General features: G+C 36.9%; 1 protein-coding gene across 2 annotated transcripts in view; it reads left to right on the top strand.

The window, feature by feature from the left end:
- Window positions 1-22,149, top strand: part of mink1 (misshapen-like kinase 1) — a 46,653-nt gene that overhangs the window by 9,765 nt on the left and 14,739 nt on the right. Inside the window, exons 2-19 of one of the 2 annotated variants that reach the window (XM_079417209.1) lie at window positions 2,274-2,339; window positions 4,141-4,323; window positions 4,538-4,648; window positions 5,851-5,941; window positions 6,368-6,498; window positions 7,296-7,350; window positions 8,464-8,542; window positions 10,030-10,205; window positions 10,868-10,937; window positions 12,279-12,489; window positions 14,997-15,107; window positions 15,761-15,847; window positions 18,231-18,407; window positions 18,487-18,648; window positions 19,345-19,503; window positions 19,658-19,737; window positions 19,824-19,927; window positions 21,307-21,401. In XM_079417209.1, the coding sequence (XP_079273335.1) occupies window positions 2,274-2,339; window positions 4,141-4,323; window positions 4,538-4,648; window positions 5,851-5,941; window positions 6,368-6,498; window positions 7,296-7,350; window positions 8,464-8,542; window positions 10,030-10,205; window positions 10,868-10,937; window positions 12,279-12,489; window positions 14,997-15,107; window positions 15,761-15,847; window positions 18,231-18,407; window positions 18,487-18,648; window positions 19,345-19,503; window positions 19,658-19,737; window positions 19,824-19,927; window positions 21,307-21,401 (2,148 nt within the window). The remainder of the gene's footprint in view (window positions 1-2,273; window positions 2,340-4,140; window positions 4,324-4,537; window positions 4,649-5,850; window positions 5,942-6,367; window positions 6,499-7,295; window positions 7,351-8,463; window positions 8,543-10,029; window positions 10,206-10,867; window positions 10,938-12,278; window positions 12,490-14,996; window positions 15,108-15,760; window positions 15,848-18,230; window positions 18,408-18,486; window positions 18,649-19,344; window positions 19,504-19,657; window positions 19,738-19,823; window positions 19,928-21,306; window positions 21,402-22,149) is intronic. The other variant, XM_079417210.1, reaches the window with a different exon arrangement.

Raw genomic sequence — 22,149 nt, forward strand, 5'->3', positions numbered from 1 at the left:
TAGCTGTGTTAACTTAGTCGCACATCTCTGAAGGAACTAATATAGTTGCATAATCAAAAAATGAAGTTGGATGGTTTTTATCATACATGACATATATTGTAATGTTGTCATGTGCAATGTATATCAATAATGCAAGCATAATTTCCTGTGCTTTGAAAGGAGTAATCCTTAAAACACATCAAAGAGAATGATCATGTCATACAAACATGTATAAGTGAATAAGATTTATGAGCTCACCTTGCCAAACATTCCAGTCACTTTACGATTTTACAGTTACAGTTTGTATTCAAATGGGTTATGTAGACTAATTTGATTTGACATTTCTGTATGTTTCATATGGGTTTTTCAGTGAACGCTGGCATATATTTTCCATTGCTATGCTGCAGTTTATGTTCTGTCCTTCCACTCATCACACATTTACGGACATACACAGACTCATATTTATCTTGTATTTTTCATTTTAAATTCTGTCATTTCACAATCTTTTCAAAGCCAGAGGCAACCTTTTCACCAACCTTCCTTCCCACTGTTGTTCCGTTCTCAATTTGTCCTCCTTTATTCTCCAGGGAAAGCCTTATCAGTTTATCATCTTATTCATTTCACTGATTATGTGTCATCTCTCTTTCTCCCTGAGACAGATGCTCTCTGGAGTATAGACTAATTTCCTTTGATCTTCGTAAACTCAGCTTTAATACTGTAAGGGCACTAAAATATATATATTTTGGATACATGTTATTTTGTTTTATAAACTGTCTTGTTTTTTTTAATCCTGTTTGTGTTTGTTCTCATTTCCATTCGGCCTCTTACTTATGTTTCACATGAGCGTGTTGCTCACTTACAGCTCGCCACTCCAGATCTCTTTGAGAGAGAAAGAGAGGAAGACATAAAAAGAGAGATGAAGAGAGTGAGAGAAAAAAGGTTGCAGTCGTTGGAGGCAGATGAGAGCGAGATTATCGTGGTGTGTATATGTGTGTGAGAGCTAGGAAGAACGTTAGCCTTGTCCACCCACAAAGCTGTACCGAGGCCATATTGAATCACACTGTGTGTGTGTGTGTGTGTGTGTGTGTGTGTGTGTGTGTGTGTGTGTGTGCGCGTGCGTGTATGTGCTGTGCTGCGCTGCGCTGGCTGTTTTTAACCCTCTACTCATTCTAGTTTTTGGCTGCGCTCCCCAGCTGAAGCCGCATATAAGAGGTACATAAAGCTGCTAGAGAGTTTCATAATGGTTCTTAATACATGACAATACTGCATACATTCCCTTTTTAAACCCTGGGGTTTGTTAAAACATGACACTTTTTCTTGTTCTCAATGGCTGAGCAGGTAATGGTTCTGTCTTTGCCATCCTGAGCCAGCAGGGAGCCATTTGTGTAAGAGAGAAAAATAATCTCCAAAATAAGCTTGATTGAAGACATGAAATATTTCCTTTCTTGATCATTGTGCACTTCATATGATGTAGTTTCCATATTTTTCACTGAGAAAGTACAGAGAGTGAAGTTCTGACTGATAAAACCCTGTGCAAATACACAAACTCCATCTATGCTAGCTTTATTTCATGTCTTGGAGCATTCTGAATTGTCTGAACACAACACAATTTATTCATTCTCAAGCATTGCCACAAGAGGAAAAATAACTAATATTAGCATAATGTATTTTGTATTCCTCTTTTTTTTAAGCTCAAAAAAGTCTAGGTTTTATTTTATCTTTGACCTTGAAATTTGTATTCATTTCATCGCTCATACCCGACCTCTTTCTTTCAGTTGACTTCAAGCTCTTCTTCAGATCACCGTCCTGCATTTTGTTTTATTTTTCAGTAATCCTTTTCACTTGGATGTGTGTCACAATAGGAAAATAAATTATCTGTCACTACTTCATCACAACTTGAATGATTCTGATTCCTCTTAAATATTCCAGTTACCTAATGGAACTTGAACAGGTCTGTTAATATATTTAAAGAATAAATATTTGGAAAAATACATTTAATTTTTATTTTAAAAGTTTTAATGTTGCAGACTTTTGAAGGTAACTCTACCTTCTCCTTGTTATTGCCAGACCAATGCAATAAGTACACATCAGGTATGTTTAGACGGACTACTTGTTGCTTGTTCAAGCGGTGGCATCTGCATTCACATTCTTGCGTAAAATGTTTCTGGTCTAAGCTTCAAAGCTTTTTTTGGCATTAGACAGAATTTTGCAGACTAAATCCAAATCATCTTCACTTTGGAGGATTTGCATGATTGACTGATTTTACCATTCTAAAAATGGTCTTTCTCTTCCAGGACCCAGCAGGAATCTTCGAGCTGGTGGAGGTTGTGGGCAACGGCACCTACGGCCAAGTGTACAAGGTGAGACAGAGATGCAGGGCAAGAGGAATAGTGACAGCAGTGTTTTGTTAGGAGTAAATGCTATTCTATTTTTACTCTGCAATAATAGATGACTCCTCAAATTATAAATAAAACTACCATTTATGCTCTTAGAAGAATAGAGTTAGGAGCCATGTGTGTTTGAAAGCGAGAGTGATGAAGGGTTCAGTGGGAGATGGATTAGAGATGCTGCTGGTACATGAGTAACAGGACAGAAGTGGTTTAAAGCAGTTGTGTACGTGAGGCCATGTGTGAGAATGTCATTGCACACTCAGCGTGGTTCAATAACACACAGAGTAACTCATATCACTGCAGCTGTGCTCAGACCTGTCAATGCTCGCGTTGAGATGAAGACACCTGTATGAGGGGAGGACGCTGACAGAGAAAAAGTGAATGAAGAACAGACTGAATGCAGATGTATTTCACTGTTTAAAGCTATATTGACATTTCCTCACCACTTGTGTAACCAAACAGAATTGGAAACATAATGCTGCTTTCAACTAATTTCCCAAAAACTCTCCTCATTTCATATTGGTCAGTTAAACAAATAGTCCTGCTCCAAACTCACTTCACTGGTTGAACCATTGGTTGATATTTTTATTTATTTATTATTATTTTTTTTCAGTAAATCATTCTACAAATGACTTGCATATAGTCTGCATATTAAGCTGGGAATGGTATCTTAACATAGAAAAATACATGCTTTTAAGAAACCATGTGACATGTAGTGTGTAATAAGTCTTTATTCTTACAGGCTCATGTAGTGATTTTAACCCTACAGACCTCCTGTAATTATTGCAATGTATGACATTAGCCGCCTTTAAAAAGTGTGTAGGGTGTAATTTATACTTCAGGCTGTATTGTTTGGAGAATGTTGTTTATGGGCTGGAGTGAGGCTATAGTTTATGTACTGTGTATAATGAGTGTACTGTAGGTTATAAAGGTTGTGGTGTATGAGTAGTTTATGGGTAGTAGTGAGATAGTGAAGTAGTCTATCCAGCTTAGATTTAGTGTTGCTTTAAATATGTAGTTTATAGACATTGTAATGTGTACCTGAGGCATTTCTTAAAGTACCATGTTTTTACTACAGTAGTTTTGGGTGGTTAATTAGTATATTGTTATATATACATAATGTAATGTTTTTTTTGATCATTCATTGTCAAAAAAAAAAAAAAACTTGAATATAAACAATTTTCATATGATGAAATTTTTGGAAGTAATGTTCAAATACTTGGGGTCTGTAAGATATCTTAATATTTATGGAATATTTTTGCTCGCCAAGTCAGTGTTTATTTGATAAAAAAATACAGTAATATTTTGAGATTATTACAATGTTTTATTTTTGCAATTTCTGTTTTATATTTTAATATGTTGCACCAAATCAGCATGTTATAATGATTTCTGAAGGATTGTATGATCAAGAAACATTACTTATTATAATTGAAAATACTTAACATTTGTTTTTTTGAAAACCTTACTGAATTTCTCTCTGGATTCTTTGATTAGTCGAAAAAGTATTTATTTAAAATAGCTATACTTCGTTATTATGAATCTTTACTGTCACTTTGGGTCAATTTAATGCCTCTTCTTCTAAATAGAAGAAATATTCTACTGACCCCCATCTTGTGTATATTTATAGATTTTCTTCATACTTCTAGGCCTCACCGCCTCATATTTTCTTAAATTAAATATGCCATATAGTACACTGATTATGATCTATTAAACAAATTGTGTAAATTATTAATTTCTATGCCACTTGATATTGAAATTCTTTCTGTCTCAGGGTCGTCATGTTAAGACGGGTCAGCTGGCAGCCATAAAGGTCATGGATGTAACTGAGGAAGAGGAGGAGGAAATCAAAGCTGAGATTAACATGCTGAAGAAGTACAGTCACCATAGGAACATCGCCACCTACTATGGAGCCTTCGTGAAGAAGAGTCCACCCGGACATGACGACCAGCTCTGGGTCTGTGCTTCCTCAAACCTGATTACCACCATAACCTATGATTTCTGACCTGCTAGACAGTCCTGCATCAAGACAGTGATAAAATTATAGCTGCACTCTGTCATTAGTGGAAATGGTTTAGCATGAAAAATAGGTCATGGAACTTTTTGATTTGGAAAAATAGCATATATTAAGTTGTAGTTTCATATATGTATATTTTGTTGTTGTTTTTTAGTTGGTGATGGAGTTTTGTGGTGCCGGCTCAGTAACAGACTTGGTGAAGAACACAAAGGGCAACTCCCTGAAAGAAGACTGGATTGCTTACATCTGCAGAGAAATACTGAGAGTAAGAATAATGAATTTAGCATGAAATCAAAATTGACTCCTCTTCTTCTTATTATTATTTTTTTATATTGCACTGCTTATTATAAATGATTTGTGTGCTTGGTATAAAAAAAAAAAATTCCCTCATAATCTTAAATAATAAACAATAACTTGCCCTTACAACGATATCTTTTCTCTGTTGACATGCTCTGGTTCAGGTGGGGTACAATAATCCTTCCCCTCAGTAACCTGTATATCTCACAACATAGTAGAGAATATGATAGGGCTGCACGATTTGGGGGAAAAAAGATTAATTGTGATTTTTCTGATGAAAATTCAGATTTTTTTATTTAAAATGGAATTTTTACAACAAAGTAAAAAAAAAAAAACAGCAAGGAAACTTCAAATATGCATCACAGAAGTAATAGAACTCATGACATTCCAGGAAATCCCTAATATGGCCAGTGGCATCCAGCTATTGCCAAGTGGTAATCTAGCTTTACTCATTGGGCACAAATTACATTTGCTACTCCCCCTAGACGTCTAGCGAGGGGAGCTACATGTAAGCTACACCCATTTGCTCTGCAGTGAGCAGCTTCTCGCTATTGCTGTGACTGAAGAAAATGAATATAGAAAAACTTGAACTGATTACACATGAAAACAGCAAACACACAACGTGACAATATGGCTTATCTGTGCTCTTCGTCATTTTTGGTATTTACATAATAATAATAGTAAATTTATAATCCGGTGCTAGTTGATTTAGCCTTTATTACAGTAAAGTATAAATTTACTGCCTCATTCTGAGATAAGAAGTCACATCAGATCAGAAAATGAACTTGATTGGTGTTGTGGAGTAAACTGTTATTAAATGTTCGCTTTTGTTGGACATCAGGTTTATAAATACTTCTTAAGTTGGGGAGGATGTTTGATGTGTGTTTCTTTTTCAGATGCACATTATAAGCGGCTCAAACTTGCAGTGCATACATGAGCAGTATTTAATACTGACGCTGTGCATATATTTATTTAATTAAAAATCACAGCCTTTGCGATTAATCATTCAGCCCTAGAAGACGGCTCACAATTTCTGTTTCATGCCAGCCTTAACATTACGTATCTGACACATGACACTTAACTGCAGCCTTACTTGAGTTCATCTTTTAGTTTCATGTGATTTACATGTAATGTCGCACAGCCAGTAAGCACTGTCTCTCTGCTCCTCAGGGTCTGTCTCACCTCCATGCTCATAAAGTCATCCACAGAGACATCAAGGGACAGAATGTACTGCTTACAGAGAACGCAGAGGTTAAACTCGGTGAGTGAGATATATGCTTGTCACACTAACAAAACAGAGTCTCTCATAAACTTTGTTTTTGATTCAGGGCTGTCTGATGTGGTGATATTTGATTTGCATAGCTCTGTTTTGTGTTTGAGTGTGTGTGTGTATGTGTATTGTCTAGCCTATATCCTGTCTGATTAGAGAAGATCATCTTTTAACAACTAGAGCAAAGCACCGAAGCTCATTAATATAGGCCTGACACCATGACAAAAATATCTTCACACAGCACAACCTGAGGGAAGTGGAAGAGTGTGTCCGCGTGTATGAGAGGGAGGGAATTAGCATAGATGAATATAAACATTTGGGCTGCGCAACAGGTTTCATAAGATTGTTTATAAGCATAAAGTGTCCTGTAATATTACAGACTCTGATTGCTTCCTCTTTTCTCTCTCTTTTCTGTAGTGGACTTTGGGGTGAGCGCACAGCTGGATCGTACAGTCGGCAGAAGAAACACTTTCATTGGCACGCCATACTGGATGGCCCCAGAAGTCATTGCCTGTGATGAGAATCCGGACTCCACCTATGATTATAGGGTAAAATGAGCTTCTAACTGTTGATGTACACCACTGCTCAACAGTTTGGGGTTGGTCAGATTTTTTTGAAAGAAGTCCAAACTTTTGAATGGTTTTGTACACCTGTGTGTGGTTCAAGAAACATGGTCAATTTTAAGATGATGTATATTAAATTATAATGTGTTTATCAGCTCTAGAATTTGCTGCATCCTCTCATGGTGGCTGCTACTGTATGTTGAGATCACACAAAGCCCTGTTATCAGGTTTTGAGACCAGTACTGATACCTCTATCACATGGACAGGATTTTTGTGGTGATTGACAATAAAATGGGATCAATTTAAAATATATCAATTTAACATTATAAAGCCCATTACCAATATATTTCTTTTCATAAATATCAATTATAGAATATGTTCAATCACCAGCTTTTCGCCATAAACACCATAAAAATCGCCATAAAAACCTTTTATATGTGATATTTAGTTTGGTCATTATTTAGTGAAGTGACACCCAATACAACACTTTTTTTTTTTTCTCTGCTTGGTTTGAATGCGTGCCGTCACTTGGTTTCAATGAGTACAGAAGAGGAAATGGTTCTTCTATATTACTATTTTGTGTAAACATTTTGTTTTCCACTTTTAATCTCATGATATGCATTGTTAATGCAAAATAAACAAATGATTAATGTTATTTTTTAAACTGGATCTTTATTTTTATTTGATACAAAATCGATTGCGTGTGTTTGTGTGTTTATTTACTTATTTTTATATCACACCAGTTGTACAATAGCATATATCTTTTTGTTGTTTTACAACAGAGTGATATCTGGTCTCTGGGAATCACCGCTATAGAGATGGCTGAAGGAGCACCTCGTAAGTACACTGTTTTTGTGTTTACTGATGCAACCTCACATTACAGTGTGGATCCAGGCCTTATTATGAACAAGGACATATACCTTATGTATATACTTTATAGCTGTCCCTCGTACCGGCTGCATTACACTAACATTGAAGTCACCATTACAGCTCCTGCTTTTAAATGAATAAAAGGGTCAGAATAATCAAAATCAACTGTTACTGCTTTTACCATACTGCTCACATACTTTGGTCTGAAATGCAAACGGAGTGATACTGTAAGCAGTGAAAGCTATTTGAACACTTCCAATCCTATTAGACAACCAGGAATGAAGGCCCATTTACACCAAGAGCTATATCTACATCAGTAACGTCTAATTAAAACTATATTAATGTTGAAAACTATATAAAAGGTTGTCAACTTATTTTTATTATCCAGCTCCTCGCAAAGCACGTACATGGCTTATGAGGTAAAAGTTCTGTTTATTATAAGTGCACAGTTGTTGTCTGCCATTTTTAAATGCTCAAGCTCTTTAAAGCCAAATGGGTTCTGATTGGCTGTTATTGTTTTTCTCACACACTGGCTGGAAAATAAATTCTGAAAGTGATTCCGATGGTATATAAGAAAAATTAAATTACTTTAAGCATTTCACATTTTATAAAGCAAGCAAACAATCAAACAATAATACTAAACATCCCTCTTCCCCATTCCTTTTATGCCAGTTAAACAAAAGGCATAATAATAATAAAAAATATATATATTAAAAAGTAAAAAAAAAAAAAAAAATCAGTAACCGGTAGATTACCTAATGTAAATCATCAATTTAAACAAAATTTCTTGTGATTAATTCGCACTCCTGAAAAAGAAGATCAGAGGTGGTGGTTGATCTGTACCCCATTATCATAACTAATGCAGCACAACGCTTAGTCATGTTTTCTCTCTCACACACACACACACACACACACACACAGTCACCCGATCACACGGACAGCATGTAGCAGCGACCCAGTCACTGCTCTACTTGCGTTCATGAATTGTTGTCACCTCTTGAGTCAGTTAGTCTGATAATTGGACACATGGGTGAAAGAGTCTTTTATCAGTGTGTTTGATTGCTCTGCTCTTTCCTTCAGCGTTGTGTGACATGCATCCCATGCGAGCTTTGTTCCTTATCCCACGGAACCCTCCTCCTAAACTGAAGTCCAAGAAATGGTGAGGACACTCTGTCTCAGCTGTTATTTTAAGATCAAGCTATATTTTCCTTCTTCCTTCCCTCCCTTTTTTCCCTTTGTCTATAAATACACACATTGCATACTTATGATCGCTGCAATCCATATAGCTTCTCTCCTCATATGTGGTTTCCTTTTTTAATAATGTTTCTCTGACAGGAGTTGCAGTGTTTGCTCTTACACCCACCTACATCTCCACACATAAAGAGTGCTTTTGGATGACGAAAAATGCTTTCTCTTTCTTTCTTCGTTTCATCTGTTTTTCTTTTTTCTGTTGGTTGCTTGTTATATATTCATATATTGGCATGCTGTGATTTAGTTTTCGGGTTGGAGTTATTTTAGTCCTTCTGGTCAGAGCCCTGCCCTTGAACAGCTGGCTATAAGAAGCAGAGATGGAGCAAATGTTGGGCTGGGATTTAAAGGCAGCCATGTTTGAGTTTTTCTGCATTGTGTCTTGTTAGCAATGATGTGTAACATCTTCTGCTTCCTGACTGTTTAAAACAGCCATTTTCTTATCCTTTTTTTCTTTGTTTTTGTTTGTTAGATTTTTTTCTTTAAAATTTGAAAATATTGAAAGATATATAATCATCAAGGAGTTTTTCTGGTTTAAAGTGTTTCTTACTGTGTCGGGAAGAAATCTAATCTACACTGCTTAAAAGTAGATTTTTATATTTAAAAAAAAAAATACTTTTAATTCAGCAAGGAGTGCATTAAATTGAAAGTTACAGTAACAGTTATAATGTTACACAAGACTTCTATTTCAGATAAATATTGTTCTTTTTTTTACAAAACCGTTTACAAAAATGTTAACCAACTACTGTTTTGAACATTAATAAAAAGAGATGTCTAAAAAAAAAGCACAAAATCATCATATGTGACACTGAAGACTGGACTAATGGCTGATGAAAATTCAGATTCGCCATCACACATATTCAAGTATAAAACCATTATTTGAAATTGTAATAATATTTTACATTATTATTGTTTAAGAGCATAAGAGCCTTCTTTCAAAAGCATTAAAAAAACAAACAAACAAACAAATGGCGTATTCATTTTTTCATTAAATGTTTAACTAACTGCAGCTTGCAAGACTGTCTCAACTTATTAGCCCATTTTTAACAGAATTTCATCTGTTAGCCAGCTGACTTTACCTTTGTGATTAGTGACCTAAAAATCAGTAGAATTCACAGCAAACAAGTATTTCATATATAACAGAAAACCCTGTGTTTTCATGGTGTAAAAAGAAATTTACTTTGTCTATGAGTGATGATGCGTCACTGTCAATGCAGCACTTACCCGATAGATCAAGTAGCTGTACCACCAACTGGCCTGAAAAGCTTTGGCACTGGCCTGAGGCCTGTTGGGCATTCTCTATTGCCCAGTACAACAGCATTCCATAATCGGGTTTTCTCTTTCATTAATTTTCCCACTAATACATTAATTTCTTGCTTGTTTTACTGTCTCTTTCAGGTCTAAGAAGTTTATTGACTTCATTGAGGGCTGTCTTGTGAAGACGTATCCGAGTCGTCCATCCACAGAACAGTTGCTGAAGCACTCGTTCATCAGAGACCAGCCCACTGAGAGACAAGTCCGCATCCAGCTCAAAGATCACATCGACCGCACACGCAAGAAACGCGGTGAAAAAGGTACGTGTATGTGTGTTGTTGCATGCCTTAACAAATGATTATAGACAAGATCAATCCCAGAAACCCAAGACAGAATCTTTCTGTTCCACATTTTCTGATGCAAGCGTATAATAATTAATCCAGTTTTTGATGTAGTTTTGTTTTAAGAGTAAGGATAGATGCCTCTGGGACTATAGATTATTATGTATCCATCTATTTGCTGGAGCTCTGTGGTGGAACAGAATGTTTAATAAAGTTTGTATACTTGCCCTTGTGCAGTGAGGTCACTAAAACTCCCATCCAATCAGAGCTCATCTTTGACTTGGACCGCAAAAGTGGTGCTTGTACATAACTCGCGTAGCTTAGAGTAAGTCGTGAGATCTGTGGTCAGTAGTGTAATCAAATAGCACAGTTGGGCTTGAATTATGTTTCTTTTTGGATATGAAGAACAAGGAAAAGCTAAAAATGGAAGCATCCAGCCAGCAGCCTTCAGCAGTGTTATTAGAGCGCATACAGTATCAGTTAAGGAAGAGTACAGATGATTTAGACTTTAAAAGTGCCGCATCCTGCATAAACTGTGTTTAGCCATATTATATTAATGCCTAAAGCCTTTCTTTTTATTTTCTACCCTCCTCTCCCTCTCTCTGTCTCTCTCTTTCTCATTTTGTCTTGATTCCTCTCAGAGGAGACAGAGTATGAATACAGCGGTAGTGATGAAGAGGATGAGAACAGAGGAGATGAGAGAGAATCCAGGTAAACATGGCAGCATCTGTGTTTACACAATCCTACATAGCACTACACAATGCTGCAGAAACTCCCCCAGAAGATTTTAATTGCAATGTTATTTACATTTAGTGTTCACTCACTAACTTGATGTGTGTACATTTTATGATGTTCTCCTATCCCAGTTTAGAGATGGAAACTCTTCAGTACTTTAACTTTAGGGTCAACTTGACTTAAACTACTTGATAATTCACCTGAAACTTGATTTGAAACTTGTTAGAAAACTAATCTGTTAGGTTACATTTACATTTACATTTATTCATTTAGCTGACGCTTTTATCCAAAGCGACTTACAATTGCTATATATGTCAGAGGTCGCACGCCTCTGGAGCAACTAGGGGTTAAGTGTCTTGCTCAGGGACACATTGGTGTCTCACAGTGGATTCGAACCCGGGTCTCTCACACCAAAGGCATGTGTCTTATCCACTGCGCCATCACCAGGTTAACTATTAGACTTGATTATACTAGGAGATAACTGACTTACTAGATAGATAACTGACCTGAGACGTTACCTAAATTGATCATTTCGCTAGAGATTTGATTCAAATTGGAGACTAAATTTGCTTGAAATGTCACTTAAACTAATAGATCACTGACTTAAAATAACTTAAACTCGTTGATAACTGTCTTGAGACTTAAACTAGTAGATAACTTGCCAGAGACTTAAAGTTATCAACTACTTTAAGTCTCTGGCAAGTTATCTACTAGTTTAAGTCTCAAGTAAAGTAGTTGATAACTTGGGTAAATGATAACTGACTTGAGACAAACTAGTAGATAACTAACTTGAGACTTCACCTAAACTAGTATATAACTGACAATAGATTTGACAAACTAGTAGATGACTGATTTGAAACTTTAATTGAACTAGTACACAATTTAATAGAGACTTTACTTAAATGAAATGATCTTTTGATTAAAAAACATATGAGAAAAGATTTGAGACTTGTCTGTACATGTCTGAATGAGTCAGGAATAGGTAAGCTTTTGTTTGTTTGAGGCGGGACTTTCCTTTTTGTCAAAACATGACATCTGCTATTTGGAAGTGATTTGTTATTTTTGTAATTGTGGGTAGAAGTTACTCTTTCACCTGTTTTATCTGCATAGATGGTTCCTCTATTGAACCACATTATTCAATCCTTTAACTCATTTGCACATGAGTACATGACACTGATGTACCTGAGAAAGAAATGAACGTACTGCACAGTCCTTCTTGAAAACCACAGAACGTTGTCTTCACTGCCCAACCTCTGCTCTGATCGGTGTTTTTATATCTGCCAATACTTATTGAATTCTGTTTATGTCTGTCTGAAGCTCTATTTTGAATGTTCCTGGTGAGTCGACGTTGCGGAGGGATTTCCTGCGGCTGCAGCAGGAGAATAAGGAGCGTTCCGAGGCCTTAAAGAGACAGCAGGCGCAGCTCGCTGCTCAGCGCAGAGACCCTGAGGAGCACAAACGCCAGCTGCTGCATGACCGACAGAAGCGGATAGAGGAGCAGAAAGAACAGAGGCGTCGCTTGGAGGAGGTATGCGTCTTACATGTGCATGTTAAAGTAACTGAAAATTATCTCTTTTCTAACAGGAAATGACAAGGGAAGAGTGCCAATCGTGTAAGGTGTCAGTATAAATATACTTGCCCAAATGTTTTATTTTTTTTTGTAAAGATTGTGAAATATTGAGAAATTATGCTCACTTCCTTTCCTTCATGGAGTGCAAAAATAATTTATTGGTCAACTTTCATTGTAATGTAAATGAATAAATGACAAGGACGGTCGATCTCCAAAATGATTGACATCTTAATCTATTCATCACTCATATGACTTTGGAAGACTTTGAACAAGTTTGAACCACTTTTATAATACTTATATGGTGTTTGCAACCTTCCAGAAGTGTAACAGTCCTAGTCTTTATTTGCTTTATTTATCATAATGTATAAAAAAAAAAAAAAAAAAGTGGCCAGTATGTTCTTGAAAGGTGGTACAGTTTCATAATGAGGATGAGTAAATAATGGCACAGTTTTCGTTGTTTGGTGATCTAATCATTGAGCAATTTTAGATTATTCCCTTATGTTTGAAATAAAACACATACTCCAGAGCCAGTTTTACAGTAGTGTTTGTTTCAACTGCTGAACATTTTTCTCTAATCTAGAGCTGCTCTCTGTTCGTTAGAATGAACTGGGGGAAGTATTTTTGGAATTTTGTGACATGCATAAAGGTATATTTGAGAGAGACGAGCAAGTTAAATGAGTGAGAACTATTGTGCAAAGTCAAACTTTTAATTGAATTAGTTCCAGCGGTCATTGTCACTGAATGTCTGTGAAAGGACACGATGGCTGATTAGCACTGAATTAGCTGAGTGAGGCATGGGGTGATGAATAGGTCACAACGCAAAGCAGTATGTGTATTTATGTACTAAGCATCATGAGCCATTATATTCATGTCTGCCTTTATACTCTAAGAGAGATTCTCAAAGTCAAGCCCCTTACAGCTAAGCTAATTAAATCAAGTCCATGTGAGATCAAGATATGTTTGCTGGGGGCTACAGAATACAGCACTAAATTAACTATATATAGTAGGGTACAAAAATCTGAGACCACATTGAAAATATGAGAAAAATAAAGCAAATAAGTATCTTTTGGGCTAAAATAAATAATTTCGGTACCACTTTGTATTAAGTGGCCTTAAACTACTTTTTACTTGCATCAAAAAATAAGTACAATGTACTTGTGTTCCTATTGGATTGCAAAACACATGCTGCTATTGAGGTGGGGTAAGGTTAGGGGCAGGTTTGGTGGTATGGGTAGGTTTAAGGGTGGGTTACTAACAGTGTAACTATAAATGTAATTACAGAAGTTAATTACAGATGTAATTACATGCAAGTATTTTTTTAAATAAGTACAATGTAAAAACATGTATGTACTCTATAAGTGCATTGTATCTAATGATTAATTTAAATTTAAGTACTAGTAGTTGAGGCCACTTAATATAAAGAGGGGCCATATTTTCATTTAATAATACATTACCACTAAAACATTTGGTGTGTGTAGTAATACTTTTATTTGTTTGTATATATGTGATTGTATTATATTTATTATATTATATTAAATGCTGGTTTTTATTTTTTTTACTTTCTATTAGAAGAATCCTTTAAAAAATGTGTCCAAAAAACATTAAGCAGCACAGGTGATTTCAACATTGATAATAAGAAATGTTTCTTGAGCATTAAATCATTATATTAGAATTACTTTTCTGCAGAATCATGTGACACTGAAGATTGGAATAATGGCTTCTGAAAATTCTGCTTTATCACAGGAATAAATTGCATTTTAAAATCTATTCAAGCATTTTCAATTGTATTAATTTTTCACATTATTACTGTTTTGACTTCTTTCGAAAATATTGAATAATCTTACATACTCCAAACCTTTAAATGGTAATGAATAATAATAATACTTAGTATGTTTGTGTCATTGATAATGTGACTCTTTGTACAGATAGCCAGATGATCTTCCTTTGAAGCACATTGAATCTTCTTTGGACCTTCTCAGATAATGTTTGGAGAGCATGATCATTAAGCTTTACACACACATGAGGAGTTAATTGTTATTCTAATTATATAATTTGTCATTTAAACAAATGTATTAAAAAAACCTTTTCACTAGTGGTCTCAGATTTTGTGTTGGGAATGCTACAATTTAGGTTTGTTGTCCAAAGTTAAGTACTGTGTAGGCCATCTACAGGGTGCCACCAGCACATAGCACCATCTAGCCACTAACCTACTGAATAAAGCACCGCAGTGCACTGACTCACCAATATCACTATATTCACCCTCTCTCTTACCACAACAGTGCCCAGTGTCTTAGTCACTTTCGTTCTCTTATTTTAATCTTTTCTCTGGCTATGTTACTCTTTCTCTCCCCCTTAATTTCCCCTCTCAAAAGCATTAGATGATTTTTAGCAACAGGAAGGCTCTTATTTCAGCCAAATATGTTAAAGTGACTTACACACTCTCTCTCTCTCACACGCACGCACAGCAACAGAGGAAGGAGAGAGAGATGGTGCGGCAGCAACAGGATAAAGCTCCTCACCGGAGACTCGATGACATGAGACGAGAGGAGGACAGGAGGTTGGCAGAGAGAGAGCAGGTAACCAATCACAGTTACAGAACTACAGCCGGCCAGCCAATCGCAGCAGAGCGTGGGTGTTCCACTCAGCACAGCTCTGGCCCTGGAATGTCTGTGGTGTGGTTGCCATGGCAGCAGGCTCTCAAATGCTGTGTGTGTGTGTGTGTGTGTGTGTGTGTGTGTGTGGGTGAGCCGTGTGCAGCCCTACATTCAATACAATTCAAACTGACAGAAACACAAAAGACCAATCAACATGAATTAGTGCACAGTGTGCCACAGGACACACTCTTCAAAACGACCTCACATTTACATGCCTCTCATCACACTTCCTTCAGTTTTCCTGCTTTAAACGACCGCATACGCAACACATTCCTGTGACAGGAACCACTTGTAAACACTCGCTGTGCGCCATTTTAAGATTATAAAGCGGTGTGACGTTACGGCTCTACCGCGGTAGGTGAATGAAGCGCGTGGAACAAATCTCTTCACTCCGTGTCTTCAGCCATTTTAAAAAGCCCATCAGAAACACTTCTTTAAAATGTCTGCCTCTTTCTTCAGAGGCTGCACATACAGGTGTATCTGTCCACTCCCTCAAATATCTTTTTATTCCATCCTTTTGAGTCTATTCTGATCCGTCTCTTCCTCCACTGCTCCCCATTTATCTCTCTCTATAGGAGTTTATAAGACATAAGTTGGAGGAAGAGCAACGGCAGTTAGAGATACTGCAGCAGCAATTACTGCAGGAGCAGGCATTGCTAATGGTAACACACCTTTCTTTCTCTTCCCTCTGTTTCTTTGCTCTGGTCTTGTCAGTCTTCAGCCAGTTTTGATGCGTCTCATGTTACAGGACCCTTAAATGATGCTTTAACGATCAAACGACTGCCAGTATCAGAGTGGGGAATTTAGAACAGATTTGGAGCAGGGGTCTTCAATTATTGATTGGTCACAAACTAATTTTTTATGAAAATATGTATTGAAGGAAAATACAGTATTAAGTTAAAGTTAGAAACCTAAAGCTAAGAAGCCCAAGTTGAGCTAAATGTTACATTGACCCTCCCAAATTAAAATAAAGCAATAAGTAAATTTAAAATATTATGGATATGCAAGCATATGACCTTGTACTTCGTACAACCCGATTTCCGGAAATGTTGGGAATGTTTTTATAAATTTGAATAAAATGAAAACTAAAAGGCTTTCAGATCACATGAGCAAATCACATTTTATTCACAATAGAACATAGAGAACATAAATGTTTAAACTGAGAAATTTTACATTAAATTTACAATACATTTTATCCACTAAATGAGCTCATTTCAAATTTGATGCCTGCTACAGGTCTCAAAAAAGTTGGCAGGGGGGCAACAAAGGGCTGAAAATGCAAGAAATTTGAAAAGATTCAGCTGGGAGAACATCTAGCAACTAATTAAGTTCATTGACATCAGGCCTGTAACATGATTGGCTATAAAAGGGATGTCTTCGAGAGGCAGAGTCTCTCAGAAGTAAAGGTGGGCAGAGGCTCTCCAATCTGTGAAAGAGTGAAACTGGAACTGAAATCTCTGTGCGTAAGGGACAAGGCTGAAGACCTTTGTTGGATGCTCATGGTCTTCAGGCCCTCAGACGACACTGCATCACTCATCGGCATAATTACATATGCTCCCCTCCAGACGACGTCCGTTTCAGCAGGACAATGCAAAACCACATACTGCGGCTATTACAACAGCATGGCTTTGTAGTAGAAGAGTCCGGGTGCTGAATTGGCCTGCCTGCAGTCCAGATCTTTCACCCCTAGAGAACATTTGGCGCATCATTAAACGAAAAATACATCAAAGACGACCACGAACTCTTCAGCAGCTGGAAACCTATATCAGGCAAGAATGGGACCAAATTCCAACACCAAAACTACAGAAACTCATAACCTTGATGCCCAAACATCTTCAAACTGTTTTGAAAAGAAGAGGAGATGCTACACCATGGTAAACATGTCCCTGTCCCTACTATTCTGAGACCTATAGCAGTCATCAAATTTGAAATGAGCTCATTTTGTGCATACAATTGTAAAATTTCTCAGTTTAAACATTGATGTTATCTATGTTCTATTGTTGGCTCAGGTTATTTGAAAGTCTTTTAGTTTCCATTTTATTCCAATTTAAAAAACGTCCCAACATTTCCGGAATTCGGGTTGTAAATAATTATTTAAATATGTTTATGACTGCAGTGAAAGCATTAAAATCAAGTATTTAAGTACATTTAAGTTCATTATGGTACTGAACATGCTACAGTATAAATATGCTTAATATATATGAAAGTATCTTATTCTTACCAAGGCTGCATTTATTTGGTCAAAAATACAGTAAAAACAGTAATATTATGAATATACTATTATAAATTAAAGGAACTGTTTTCTATTTGAATATATGTAAAAATGTAAATTATTTCTGTGATATCAAAGCTCAAGAAATGTTTTTTTTTTTTTTATTGCCACTTAATATATTTGTGGAAACTGTGATACATTTTTTCAGGATTCTTTAATAGAAAGTTCAAAAGACCAGATTTTTTTTTTTTTTACTTTCATTTTTGATCAGTCAAATGTATTTTGCTTAAAGTATTTATTTAATTAAAGTGAAACTCATCAAACTTGGCTCATTTATGTGTCAAAACCCTTTGTTTTAGTCAATGTATCATGAAGGGTTGATTTGATCGTTTATATTGCTTGGATTAGTTTAATTTTAAATTTACAGTTTAATTGGGGATACTGTAAAAATATGAATATGCAACAACATGACATAATTACACACAATAATTACATCTCTGTGTACCCAATACAAATTGTTCAATTGCTTTAAATCTTTGAGGAAAGAATTGTACAGAACAGCTAAAGAAATGTTTTTCTTTCTTTCAGTTTAACAGTAAACACTTTGTACCATGTAAGACTCAAATAATCATGTTTTGTGTGTAATTATTCATTAATTCATAATTATTTCATTTGCATGTTGGGAAGGGGCATATGTTTTACATTTTTGTGTGTGTGGGTATTTATGCATGTGACCGTGTGCTGTGCTATGTAACTGTTTTTTGAGCCTGCAATTCCAGTAGTCACTTTTTGCTAGTTATTAAGGTATTAATTGTTTGTTCATGTGTGTGTAGGAGTATAAGCGTAAACAGCTGGAGGAGCAGAGACAGTCAGAAAGACTTCAGAGACAGCTGCAGCAGGAGCACGCATACCTCGTCTCACTGCAGCAGCAGCAGCAACAAGACAAGAAACCACAGATGTACCACTACAGCAAGAACCTAGAGAACAACAAACCAGCCTGGGCTAGAGAGGTACACTTGCAACCTGCTGAGGACAGTAGCTCTCTGAACTGAACTGTCAGAATATAAACTCTTATGTTTGGTTTCATAGGTTGAGGAGCGCAGTAAACTGAACAGACAGGGCTCTCCTAAAATCTGCACTACAGTGTCTGACACCAACATCCAGTCCCGTTCGGAATCAATCAACCAATCAGGAGCTGCACAGACCCCACCTATGCAGAGACCTGTGGAACCACAGGGTGGGCAGGGAAAGGTGTGCAACCTGTTTTTTTTCCCCCTTTGTAAATCAGTAAAATTTCAGTTTGGTAAACTCAGTAGTCATACCTCCAAAAGGTAATAATAATTTATATTAATAATATAAATAAAATAAAAACTGATCTTAAACTTTTGAAAGGATAATAATTAGGAGGATGCCATCATTTCTGCTCTTTAATGCTGCATGCTCTGGCTAACTCTTTACTCTCTCTGTTTAATGACTTTTTTTTCTTCTCTTTCTTTCCTGTGGGGCCCACTTGCTTCCTCTGTAATCCTCCATCATTTTCGGGAACTTCCTCTTCACTTGCATATCCTGCGCTGGATCTTCTACCTTTCTCTGCTACCCAACCCCGGTGGCCTGTTTCATTTCTTTGCATGACACAATCCTGTTTCCATTTCTGCACAACTGCTTTACTGATTTCCACTCTTCTAAACCCCTTTTGTAAAAACATCCTGACTTATCTCTCAAAAAAAAAAAAAAAAAAAAAAAAAACATTTCACTCTCCCACTTTTTTCTTACGTTGACATACTACATTCTGTCTCGTCTCCACTCCTGTTCGTTCATCCTCCTTCCCATCTGCCATAGTTCCAGATGGCCCACCTGGTGCCGTTAAAACCGTATGCCACTCCTGTCCCTCGCTCTCAGTCTCTTTGCGATCAGCCCACTAAGACCATGTCCGCCTTCCCCACCCAGGATCCCTCTCCCACACCCACACCTCGTCCTCTACACTCCAGAGAACTAGTTCGTCAAAACTCTGACCCCACCTCAGAGACCCCTGCCCCTCAGTCTCGGCCAGTGAGAGATGACCGGGGACCCTGGATCCGTCTTCCTGAGATTGAACAACCTCCTAAAGTAAGACAAAATAATTATACAGGTTTTGTAAAACTCATCTGGATTGGGCACTAAAACAGCATGTGAAAATAGAGAATGTAATAAGTGGTTGCATAGATCACACTTAATAATGTTGAGTTTTCCCATAATTCCTCACCCCATTTCTCTCTTTTAGATTCCCCAGAGAACAGCCTCCATAGCCACTGCCCTGAACACAAATCTCTCCTCCGGCATCAGACACCCAGTTCGAGCAAGGTAACGTACATACACACACATCCAGCTGTTACACACAAATCATTTGACTGCACTAACTCCTGCACTGCGTGTTCTCTCTGTGTCAGTAATCCAGATCTGAGTCGCAATGAGCGCTGGGAGAGAGGAGATAGCATGAGCATCATGTCCAACCTGCCACAGACTGGCTCTCTAGAAAGACACCGCATACTCAGTGAGTGTTGTGTAGGTTGGGTTTTGCCAACACTGTGGCACCACATCTCCCAGTAAGGGCTGTACAACCTGAAATGACCCGTGTTGTGGGGACAACAGCTTAATTACCATACTAAATAATATCTTAATCAGTCCCTCCATGATTTTGTGATTTTCCAATCATGAAATTTAAAGTGAAATCAGTTTGCATGAGCATGCATTTTTGTCTTATTTCCACAAATTTTCTTTTAAAAATGTTTACTTGAGAATGGGAAAAACAATATTAGCTAATCAAAATCCATAATTCAGAGCCAAAACACAGTAATCAATGTTCACCTGTCCTGCAGCAAAGCAGAATTCTAAGTATTTCTGTGCTGGTGTCTCCATTGCTTTGTGCCAGGTACCAGGACCACAATTTCAGTGATTGTGTAAAAAGATTTACAGGTAATTTTACGTGAAATCCTGGTGGGACTGCTTAATGAATGTGAAAATACAGAAAAAACTTGTGTTGGCAGATAGAAAATATCATTAACTCATAGAGAAAGATAGTTAAATCTGACAAACCCCTCTTTGGGGACACCTGGGGACATTCACAAATTAAAACATTAATTCATAAATAAAATACATAGGAGAAGGTAATTGTTTTTTGGATATACTGTTAAAAATAAAGGTTCTTTATTTGTGTCTATGGTTCTATGAAGAACCTTTGTTTGTTTGTTTGTTTGTTTGTTTATTTATTTATATAGCACAGTTTAATGCAACTCACGTTGCCCAAAGTGCTTCACAATCACAAGCTAAAAAAACACAAGAAGATAGCAGAGATAACCATATCCACATCACAAACATTAACCCATTTAAAGAAGCTCTCCATCTGAATTTAAAAGATGTTGTTTTAACATAGCTTTGAACATGGGTAAGGATTTGGCAGATCGAATAGATCGAGGGAGGTCATTCCACATTTTAGGGCCTGCTCGAGAAAAAGCTCTGTCACCTCTGTTTATATTTTGTCCTCGTAGTGCAAAGCAGATGTTGATTTTCTGATCTCACGGATCTAGAGGGGGTGTAGATTGCCACCGAACCGGACAAATACATAGGAGCTAGATTGTGCAAGCTCTTAAAAACAAGTACGAGGATCTTATAAATAATTCTAAGTCGTACTACATCCATGGAATCTCTCCATTACACAAAAGGTCTTTTTTAGTGGAAAAGGGTTCTTTAGATAATTAAAATGTTATTCAGACTAAGAAAATAATGATTCTTTTAAGAAATATTGATGAAAGGTTCTTTGGAGAATCCAAAATGGTTGTTCTATGGTGAAAACCCCTTTTTGGAATCTTTATCAGTGCTGCAGAACCCTACACTCTTAAAAATGAAGTGTATAATGTTGCGGGTTTATTTCAGGCTCGTCCAAGATGGATTCCTCCCCCACCCTTTCTCATGATGGCCGACACAAACCAGGAGAATCCCGAACCTCATCCAGACCCAGCAGACCAGCAGTGAGATGCAGACACACACATTCACATAAACATAAGAGTAGCATGTAAATACGCACACTCATGCACATAGAGTCCCAAATCATTCGCCCGTGTCTTGTATAGAATGAACACACTCAGCCCTCCTCTAAACACTAACCTCTGTTCCTTACATTTTCCTTTTTCCTCTCCCTTTATCCTTCTCATCCCTCTCTCCTCTCATAAATCTATTTTCCTCCCTCTTCCTGCCCTCAGAGCTATAAGAGAGCAATAGGAGAGGTCAGTGCCCGTATCTGTGTATCAGCATGATGTCGGTCTGTGTTTTTGCATGATTACATCGTCTCGTGATGATGTTCATGTGGATGAGGCTAAATGTCAAATCAACATTGTGTTTTCCCATTACGTGTTGAAAGTAATGAATCATAAATATGTAATTCTGGGTAATCACTGCATAAATCACATGATTTAAGATATATAAAAGCTGTCAATCGAATTAATTACAGTACGTGCGTGATGTGCAGATAAATTAATCAAGTAAATCACAATTAATCGCATGTATACTATCATTCCGAATTTTGGGTTCAGTATGACTTTTTTTGGGGGGGGGGGGGGGGGGGGGGATCTTTTATTGAGCAAAGATGAGAAGATCATTAGAGATTGTTTTGAGCAGTAACTCAGTATATTTTAATTATATACTATATATTCATGTGACACTAAAGACTGGGACAGCTTTGCCTACACATAAATTGTTTTAAATATTTTAATATTCAAA

The sequence above is a fragment of the Barbus barbus genome (genome assembly GCF_936440315.1).
Source record: "Barbus barbus genome assembly, chromosome: 5".
NCBI lineage: Eukaryota > Metazoa > Chordata > Actinopteri > Cypriniformes > Cyprinidae > Barbus > Barbus barbus.